This window comes from Phoenix dactylifera, chromosome 18 (assembly GCF_051530095.1).
Source record: "Phoenix dactylifera cultivar Ajwa chromosome 18, Ajwa_hap1_PhDact_Kaust_v1.1, whole genome shotgun sequence".
NCBI classification, from domain to species: Eukaryota; Viridiplantae; Streptophyta; class Magnoliopsida; order Arecales; family Arecaceae; genus Phoenix; species Phoenix dactylifera.
The window spans coordinates 16,321,634-16,331,993 of NC_143207.1; the positions used below are offsets into that span (position 1 = coordinate 16,321,634).

Sequence of the window (10,360 nt, forward strand, 5' to 3'; positions counted from 1 at the left end):
ATATTTTTATAGTCTATATATATTAAATTGACCTATAATTCGAAAATTAGTAAAGTTTGTGCCAGGTCACTTACTTTTGTTTGCCCAAAAATTACTAGGTTCAGTTGGACAAATTTGTTGTACCTATCAAAACCATTTAAGAAAAATATATTACTTGCTATTTATTATTTAAAAATTTAAATACAAATTAAAAAAACTCTAAGTAATCTAAAAAGGACTTAGGCCCTGTTTGGGGGAGCTGTTGGCAGTAGAACTGTTGGAAGTAGAGCTGTTGGAAGTAGAGCTGTCTGAAGTAGAGCTGTTATAAAAAGCTGTTTGTTGTTTGGTAACTATATTTTTAAAGTGCTGTGGCACTTTAACATATGTTTGGTAAACAAACTGAGAAAGTACTTTTATATGACAAAATTACCATAAAGGACATTGCATAGTATTATACAATAGAGCATGATAAAACATAACATATATTAATACATAATATACGATATAGTATAATATTACTGTAATATAAAATATTATTATTATAATATAGTAATATGATATTGCATAGCATAGCATAATGGCAATATAATTATTAGTATTAATTAATTTCTCATAATATAACATAATATTAAATTATTTAAAATAACATATTAATGTATTATGATATAAGGTAATATAATATAATATGTATAGTATAATACAATAATAAAGGTATAAAATAATATATTATTAGTATAAATTAATTTTTCATAATATAACATAATATTAAATTATTTAACATTACATATTAATGTATTATGATATAATGTAATATAATAATATATTTATAGTATAATACAACAATAAATAACTATTTATCTGTTTAATAGATTATCTTTTTACTTAACTATTTGCAATGGCGACAAATTCACCGTACTTATCAATATCATAAGGATCAGATTATTTGCCACTCACTCATTATTTTTCTTTATATTTATTTATTTATACGTTCATTCGTATATATATTTTTATTTATGCATTTATTTATTTATTATTTTATCCATTGAAATATATTTATTTATTATCTTATTTATTTATTCATTCATTCATTTATTTATATAAATATTTATTTATGCATTTATTTATTTATTTATTTATTTATTCTTTTCTTTTCTTTTCTTTTCTTTTCTTTTATTTCCTTTTCTTCTTTTTTTTCCTTTTCTTTTTTTCTTCTCTTCTTCTCCTTCCTTCCTCTGCCCCCTTCTCCGTTCTTCTCCTCCCGCGCACCCGGCAGCACCGGAAGGGGGCCAGGCCACGGCGGCCGCGGGAGGGGGCCGGGCCGTGGCCGGCGGCAGTCTCGGTGGCCGACGGCGCCGGAGGGGGTGCGGCCCTACGGCGGCGGGGGAGAGGGACGGGGTGCAGCGGCGGGGGAGAGGGAGGGGGTGCGGCGGCGGGGGAGAGGGAGGGGGTGCGGCACTGCAGCGGGGAGACACTGCAGCGGCGGGGGAGAGGGAGGGGGTGCGGCGGCGGGGGAGAGGGAGGGGGTGCGGCGGCGGGGCACTGCAGCGGCGGGGTAGAGGGAGGGGGTGCGGCGGCGGGGGAGAGGGACGGGGTGCGGCGGCGGGGGAGAGGGAGGCACAGCAGCGGCAGCGGCGGCGGTGATGCGGGGGGGAGGGGTGGGGGTGCGGGTGGGTTGGGAGGTGGTTTGGGAGAGGAACAGGGCCGGGGGGAGGGGGGCGGGTCGGTTGGGAGAGGAACAGGCGGTGAGGAACCTTTTTTGGGGAGGAATTTTTTTTTTTACCTGGGGGTATTTTGGTCAAAAATACAGCTTTCCGAAAAAGCTGAAAACAGCATTTTCGGAAAGCTCCAAATTGGAGCTTCCTTCCAAAAGCTGTTTTCAGCTTCCCGCAAAAGCTGAAACAGCTTTTCAAAAAATTTACCAAACACCATTTTTTAGCTAAAAGTACTTTTGGAGGGCCAGAAAGTGCTTTTTGGCCCTCCAAAAGCTCCCCCAAACAGGGCCTTAAACAAGCTTCAAGTTTCGACTGGATAAATCGGTCTATGATCTACAAATCAAGTAGAGAATAAAATGTGGAACAAAACCTTTCTCTCGATTTTTTTTTCTTCTTTTCATTTTTTTCTCTATAGCTCTCCTCTCTTCATCGCAAAATAGGGGTGGGGGTTTAGATCTCACTGGGGTGCTCTGGCTACCCCAATAAGAGACAGAGGAGGTGAAGAGAAGGCCTTCGGCGCGACATCGGCTGCAGCCGGAGGAGTAGCCAGAGCACGGTATATGGCCATCAGGTAAGCACTTTTTTTTTTTTTTTTGCCTAAATTTAGTGACCCTTTGCCAGATTTTGGCCATCGCCGGTTCGATCGGAAAGGAAAAGAAGAAGGGAGGAGATGGACCTTTACCTTGACTCCAAGATGGCGTTGTGACCATGAATCTGACAGCCCGGAGCTTATTCGCCTCGGTACGGATCCTATTTAAACCCCTCTTCGAGTATTGGCCCAAGAGGACTCAATGTCGACCGACCTACAATTAATTTGAATTTTTCTTTCCTTGTCTTCATCTACTAGGCTTGCTTGAACTGATGGATTTTTTGAAACCTTGACAAGAAGTTACAGTCTTATAAATTCAGAATGATGTAAGATCTTGATTTGTTTAGGCCCAGAAGGGGAATAAACTTGATGGTCCATCTAGTTCATCGAGGCAATCCGAAGGAAAATTATTAAATACTAACAAAAGTTGGAAGATTGCAAACTATGGTCCACGTAGCACATTGAGACACCTTCTTGTCTTCAAGGAAGGTCCCCGGAGGGTTGTGTCTTTTGTTTTTCGGTCATTTTTTTGTGAGGAGAGGGTTGTGGCAGCTTACCACCGTGCGTTTGTCTAAATAATCAGATAATAAATTGTGCTGAAGATGTAGAAATATTTTATAGTTCTTGGGCTATTCTAAGTAGGCCTGTTTCTATTTCTCAACCGTCAGCTAACTAGGAGAATGCATCTCATATTATTTTCTCGGTCCATTGTAATTTTTTTTTTATTTTTTAGTATAAAATAATTATTTAATTTTTTGATCATTTGATGTATAGATCATAGCATCACCAAATTATATATATTTTTATAAAAATAATTTAAAAATAATATATCACATCCAATAATTGCCCATGATGGAGCTTATGTTGTAGTTAAAACTTCATCTCGCCCACTATCGGCAATGCTTCGATGTTAGAGAGCATCCAACAGCCAAAGGCAAAAAAAAAAAAAACAAACAAACAGGAGGGGAGAGAAGGAAGAGAGAGAAGAAAATGAGGGAAAGAAATAAGGGGAGAGAGAGAGAGAAAGGGAGAGAGGTAGAGAGAAGGGGAGGGAAATGAAAGAAACAAAGGAGAGAGGGGGGAAGAGGAAAGAAGGCCGGAGAAAATATATAATAGAGATATAACAAAGTCGAATGCTTCCTTGGTTCGCCTTCATGTGCAAACTCCGCTTGAATCCATGGATCGCTTGCTGGCTACCTGCTCCTTCTCATAGACTTATCTGGTCTGGAATTGTGCTCTAGGCTTGGAGTCCCTCAAATTCCCCTCCGAGTTATTCTCTTCTTGAATGACTGGCTTCTTCAAAATGGACATGCATCCTCCCATTCTGTTGCTTATTCGTGCATTCGCTTGGGTTTGTTGGTGAGAAAGAAATGCTGGAATCTTCCTTTAACATGAGATCTTCACTAGCCGCAATCTCTTTGAAGTGTCTTCATCTTCTCATAGATTGGTCTCTCATATGCTCCCCAAAAGATCTTCCAGGCTTCACAAGGATTTGGGCAAGAATCAGAAGGTCGCTTGATGAATCGGTCGACGCCTAAACTTACTCTTCTGGCTCATCGGTGATCCTACTCTTTGCATACTTCCCTTGCTCTCTGTCTTTTTCTTCTTATTTCGATTCACCGTAATCAGCTGAACTCTCAGCACTCTGTTTCTGCATGTAGCGTACATTCCTTTTTTTGCTATAAAAAAAAAATTCTGGGTGGCTTTGCAGCCTCCCTTCTCATTAAAAACAAAACAAAACAAAAACTTCAAGAAGAGTCTAATCGTTGATCTATCATTTTGCATACATATAGGGCCACCAATTAAGGACGCATGATGTGAAACAGATGAGTGGAACCTCTTGCTGTATATAGCCGGCCATATTCATCACCGGCTAGTGCTATGATGAGGTCATTTGCACATATGGTGATGTGTAAATAATTGGACTTTCTATCTAATTTTTTCAGGAATGAGAATGCAACTTCCCTTTGTTTTCTCTCTCTCTCTCTTTTGGAGAAAAGAATATAGGACATCTATATTCAAATATATACATACATACATACCTATATATATATATATATAGTGGATTATTTCCATATAACTGCCTGATGTACTTCTCCAGTTGCAACATTGTTTGCTTCTTGACTTGCTCGACAAACCACATATATACTACTTAGCAAAAGACTTCATGACCACCATAGAAATTAAGATGACCTCCTTAATTATGGCTCGCTCATTTTATTAGTTTGGTACATTTAACCACATACTTGGCAAATATATCGACTACATATGGTCAGGATAAGCAGTGTCCTCAAGCCTCAAGGTGTGCGACCAAGGCTATACCAAGGCTGCTCTTATTATATATATATACATATGCAAAAAACCTAATCTTTGAAAATGTAATGAAAAATGGGCCCTTTCGATGTCTTTCTTTTTAGTCTTCTCCATGGCATACAAAATGCATGGCTAAGACTTAAATAATGCCCATGTAGCTGTAGAGCAGCACGCTACTGGAAGTAAATTGACTACGGCCGGTGGTCCAAGATTCAGAGCAAACATAAAAAAAAAAAAAAAAACAACAAAAAAGAGGCATTGCAAGAAAAAATTAGGAAAGAAAAAATATTTTATTAAAAACAAATACCACACAAAAAGACTCTCTCACGCTTGACCAAAGAGGACACCTCACGCTCTGTTTCTTTTTTTTTTCTTATGCCATATTAAAGGAGATGTCAAAAATCCTTTTAAATAGAGTATCAAATGCATGGAATGTTTCATTCCTACCTAAATTCAATCAAAACCCAACACCACACTAACTGTTCTAAAAACAATAACTAAGTAGAATAAAGAATATTTATTCTAAATGAGACAACAAAATAGAATAAAACTAGGAATAGAAAATTCTAGTATAAATGAGCAATGGTTCTCAAAAGTAGCAACATCATAAGTATAATGATGCTGCCATCATTTTTTATGCTTATTTTAAAGGAAGATAGATATGATAAGTGACACGTGTCATCTAAATTATAGACTATTAAAAGTTAATTATTTCAAAATTAACTTTCAATTTTCTTGGTGCTTAAACTGGATAGGATTCCCGCAATCACAGCCATTCACGTGTCATGCGGCAATCCCCAGTTGCACGACCCTGAGCATGCCATAAGGCCCATTAGATAATGGGCCGTTACGCAATGCACGAAGGCCCACCCAAGCATGACTCAGTTACCAAGATGAGGAAGAGTAGTTAATTCCAACAAACTTGCTTATACCTAAAATAACAATTCTGACAGGAGGCTGGAATCAGATGAATTCTCTAATGAGGGTCTCTTTTAATCCTTCACCCTTGTGCTATATCCACCGAAGAATTTCATATTTCAGATAAGTAAGAACAACCATTCCAACAGGAATAACTATCTCAGCAGAAATAACTATCTTTATCCCACTTTTATGTGTTCCCGAATAATATATATGCAGCCTAATCATATGGACACCATTTTTCATCAAAAAGAAAAATTATATATTTGGTCACTAGTTTTATTTAGCCCTCAGAGCTGAACAATGAGAAGGCTTGTAACTCGTGGCCAGTCACAGGAAAAGGAGGAGGAGAAGAAGAAAAGGATTAGATTCTTAATTATCCAAACAAGCTCTTAAACATGCTAGCTTTCATCTATGCATCTTAGTTCTAGATCTCATGCATACGTAATTAAGTAACATGCCACTCTTTTACATCTTACGAAATTGCATTTACCATTGTCACTCTTAACATCATATATCTGAGTTTTACATCTCAATTTTAAGTAACAAACATTCCTTCTACATCACTCTGTTACATTAAAAGACAGAAGGATTTACCATTCTTACTCCTGATATTTTTTTTGTGATAAGAAACGGAGGTAGCGAAGTACCTCCCCGAAATTTATTGAGATACTTTTATTTTTATTGGCTGGATTGATTCTAAAAGGCACTAAAATCACACAGCATATAGATGAACCGGGAGCTTCGGCTCGACGACTACTTCGAGTGGCACCTTCCTCGGGGTCGTCAACCCAAAGATCTCCTCCATGCTCAGGTCCTCCACCTTCATCCCATCAGGTAGCCTCCATGCAAAGCCATGCAGCAGGTTGGCCAGGCTCAGCTGTATCTCCATGAGCCCAAGGCTGTAACCAGGGCACATCCGCCGCCCGGACCCGAATGGCAGAAGCTCGAAGTCCTTCCCCTTGACATCTATCGAGCTGCCGATGAACCGCTCCGGCCGGAACTCCTCCGGCGCATCCCATATTCCAGGGTCCCTCCCAATGGTCCATACATTGACCAGAACACGGGTCCCGGCCCGGATGTCATAGCCGGCGACACGGCAGTCTTCCCGGCATTGCCGGGGAATGAGCATGGGTACCACGGGGTGCATCCTCATGGTCTCCTTGATGATTGCCTCGATGTAGGGGAGGTGGTGCACCTCCTTCTCCTCGACCCACCGGCTCCTTCCGATTACCCGGTCGAGCTCCTCGGTAGCCTTCTTGAAGATTTCCGGCCGTTTGAGGAGCTCGGAGATGGCCCATTCCATGGTCACGGCGTAGGTGTCTGTGCCGCCGGCGATCAGATCCTGGACCATGGGAGCAAGGAGCCTGTGTTAATTGGACCTTAACAGAGTCTTGCGAGCTTTCAATTAAGAAGAAAAAACAAACTCTTATGAGCTATTTGAACCGGTCCGGTCTAAATGCTGGTTATGTTTCAAGCCGCTCTGATTTGTGGTCGGCCTGGGCCAAAACTAGATCCTGCTGTACAAAATAACTGCGTACTTAACAAGTATGGGGGTGGACGTTTTTATTTCTCACAAGAAAATATAAATATTTTTAATTGAATATAATTTTGTTCTCTATTTAAGCTTCAAAATCAAGTAGATCTGATATTCTAATTAATTAAAAGTAAAAGATCAAAATCAATTCTTATGGCTGGTCTTGATTTATATAATATACTAAAAATTGTATTATTTTTAGTATATTATATGGTATGTTTTTATGTAAAAAAAAAAGAAGAATAGCAAAACATGTTATATGTGCACGACTCTTGCGGTGGGCCAATCTATTATCATTGAGGACGTATCTAAAAAAATGAAGTAAAATTATTTTAGCAACTCAAAAATATAATTTACATTAATATCACTCAACTATTGCGACACAGTCTTATTTAGAGTTTAGTTTGGTAAATATCTAGACTATTTATTGATGCGGTAGGTAGGACGTCAAATTGGAACACAATATACACTAAAAAAAGAAGAAAAAAAAAGGTATACAAAAAGTAAAATTCCTAACAATCTCGACTATGGGTTAGGTGCAACTAATTGTAGCTTATTGTTAATTTGTAGCTAATATTTCTGGCCGTAAGGCACATATATATAATTGGCCTCTCCCTCGGTCAGGCTTATCGAGAATGACTCATGGGACCCATAAAACATGTTAGGTGCCAACATGAATAGAAATTATATCTTATACCATGTGCACCATATGATGGTGCGCCACATCAATCACCTCAGCTTGCGACTTTCTATAGCCCACAGTAATAAGACGAGGCGATTAGCATGGCGCACCGCCATATGGTGCACAAAGTGTAAGGTACAATTTCCTCCAAAATGGATGATATATTGTCAAACAGATTTCTAAGTTAATCATCCTAGTTGTAAGGTCTGTTCCGATATTCCTGCAGTTATAGACTAAAAATCCTGCAAAATTTGGGCTTAATCGATCCAACATATACTTTCTAAACTATGTGCACATATTATGCCTAATATTATAAAATATGAGGACTTAGACTTCAAAAAGTATCATAGCCATATTTAGCTAACAAGTACCGGTTGTTTGGGGTTACGAGCCTGGTAACCGGTCTAATAGTTGATTTTTTTTTTTTAGAAGAAATTATTGGTTAGATCAGGTCCAACAGCTCAGCAGTGGGACAGTCCGACCGCAAACTAACATATTCAGAAATGGAGAAAAAGAAAGAGAGAGGAAAATGGACCTGCATGTTAGCTTTGCAGTTGGATGATCTAACCAATAATTTTACCCCTTTCCGGATGAGTTTCTTTCTCTAACAAGTTTCGAGCAAGCCCATATAACCTAACCCACACCTTCTTGGAGTATATGACCCAGTGTGTTTAGAAAATTAATTATCCCTTTATAACAGTTAGCTGTGCGTGGAAGAAGCCGTGACCAAGAAAAAGACACCTGAGTGAACCCCTTGACACCACGCCTCTCAAGCTTGACCTCCAAGTTGGGATCGTCGGCAAGTAGCAGGAGAACATCGACCATGTCCTTGGTCACAAACTTCTCCCCCTCCCGTCGCCGCCTCTCGCCGTGTTCATCAAGCACATGCTCGAGGAACCTATCGAACTTCTTGCCAATCTTCTTCATCCTCTTGATGTAGCCTTGCAAGTCTAAGAAATCCAGCCATGGTATCGAATCTCCGATGTTCATGACGCCGTTAAGCAACATGAACTCGTCGAGCATCGCCTTGAACTCCACCGGCGACACAACTGAGCTCTCGGACTTGTCCAAATACTTCTTCCCCAGCACCATTCGGCTTATTATACTGAGACTGGCGTTTGAGAGGTGGTCGCTGAGGTTAACAGGCCTCCCTGAGGAGTTGAAGAGGTCCCGGAGGAGGTTCTTGACCTCCTCCACTCTTATGTACTTATAAGAGTCCAGCCTTCTCGCACTGAAGAGCTCCGTCATGCACATCTTGCGTGCCTGGCGCCAGTATGGGCCGTATTGGGACCAACCGATGTTGGAGTAGTTGTAGGAGGTCCACTTGCCGGCGGCGGTCTTGGGCCGGCCACAGAAGGTGACATCATGGGTCTTTAGGATGAGCTTGGCCGTGTCGACGGAGGAGGCGACGATGACCGGAAAGGAGCCGAAATAAAGGTGCATGAGGGGGCCGTACTTCTGCGAGAGAGCGTGAAGGGAGCGGTGGGGGAGGGAGCTGATGAGGTTGAGGTTTCCGATGACGGGCCATGGCTTTGGCCCGGGGGGCAGGTTTAGTTTACAGAGGCGCCGGCGCCGGCAGAAGAGGGATTTGAGGAGGAGGAGGAGGAGGAGGATGGATGCTGGTAAGGTTGCTAGATATGTGGCCCATGATGGTAATTCCATTGGTGGTGGGAGCCGAGGGTGAGTTGAGGAGGAGGAGGAGGAGGAGGAGGAGGAGGGGTGGTGGTGGCGATGGCTGGGAGAGGTGCTTGTAGTGGTAGCTTGCGCAGGGGGTATGGGGGTTATTTATAACGTGAGAAAGTCATTTGAGCTTCTCATTGCCCAATGCTTAAGATAAGAGTGTAATTACCACATGTTGTAGTATTAGAAAGATGTCCTTGGCTCATTGCTTGCTGAGCTTGTCGATCTCTCTCTCAAGTTTTATCACCACTGAAGAGTCCAATTACAAGCTACCAACTTTTGTACGAAGGGGACCCACCAATCAATAATGGATGACTAGAGGGAGTCGCGAGATAACTGAGAATCTATTTGGAAGAGTTTTAGCGGATCAGAAAGTACTTTCCAACTGTCCAAAAAATATTTTTAAATAAAATAAATATATTTGATAAAAAAAATAAAAAATTGTTTTAGCTTTGCTAAAAAGCTAAAATAACTTCTTCGGAGAAGCTCCAAAATGTAGCTTCCACGAAAAAGTACTTTTAGCATGCATTAAAAAAACTATATTAATTTATAATATTTTTGGAACTAAAATACCTATGATAAAATATTATAATTAAAGAAAATATTTATTTATATTTATTAATATATAATGATAATAATTATAATATTTTATACATTTATTATTATATTATACTATAAATATAATATAATATAATATAATATCATAATACATTAATATGTTATATTATATAATATCAAATTATGTTATATTATTATGCTATAGTATATAATATTATATATCTATATTATAATTATATTATATTATATTATATTAATATTAATATTATATTATGTCATATATTTATGTATTAATATATATTTTATTTTATCATGCTCTGTTGTATAATACTATGCAATATCCTTTATAGTCATTTTGTTATATCAAAAGTACTTTCTTAGCTTGTTTACAA

At 39.4% G+C, this 10,360-nt stretch overlaps 1 protein-coding gene across 1 annotated transcript; it reads right to left on the reverse strand.

Annotated features, from left to right (window-relative positions):
* Positions 1-5,977: 5,977 nt before the first annotated feature.
* LOC148699536 (trimethyltridecatetraene synthase-like) lies at positions 5,978-9,560 on the reverse strand. The gene is made up of 2 exons (XM_088714243.1): positions 8,472-9,560; positions 5,978-6,856 (listed from the first exon to the last, which is right to left on the reverse strand). The coding sequence occupies exons 1-2, from the start codon at positions 9,390-9,392 to the stop codon at positions 6,227-6,229; spliced, it is 1,551 nt and encodes a 516-aa protein (XP_088570369.1). The 5' UTR covers positions 9,393-9,560; the 3' UTR covers positions 5,978-6,226.
* Between the last annotated feature and the right edge of the window lie 800 nt (positions 9,561-10,360).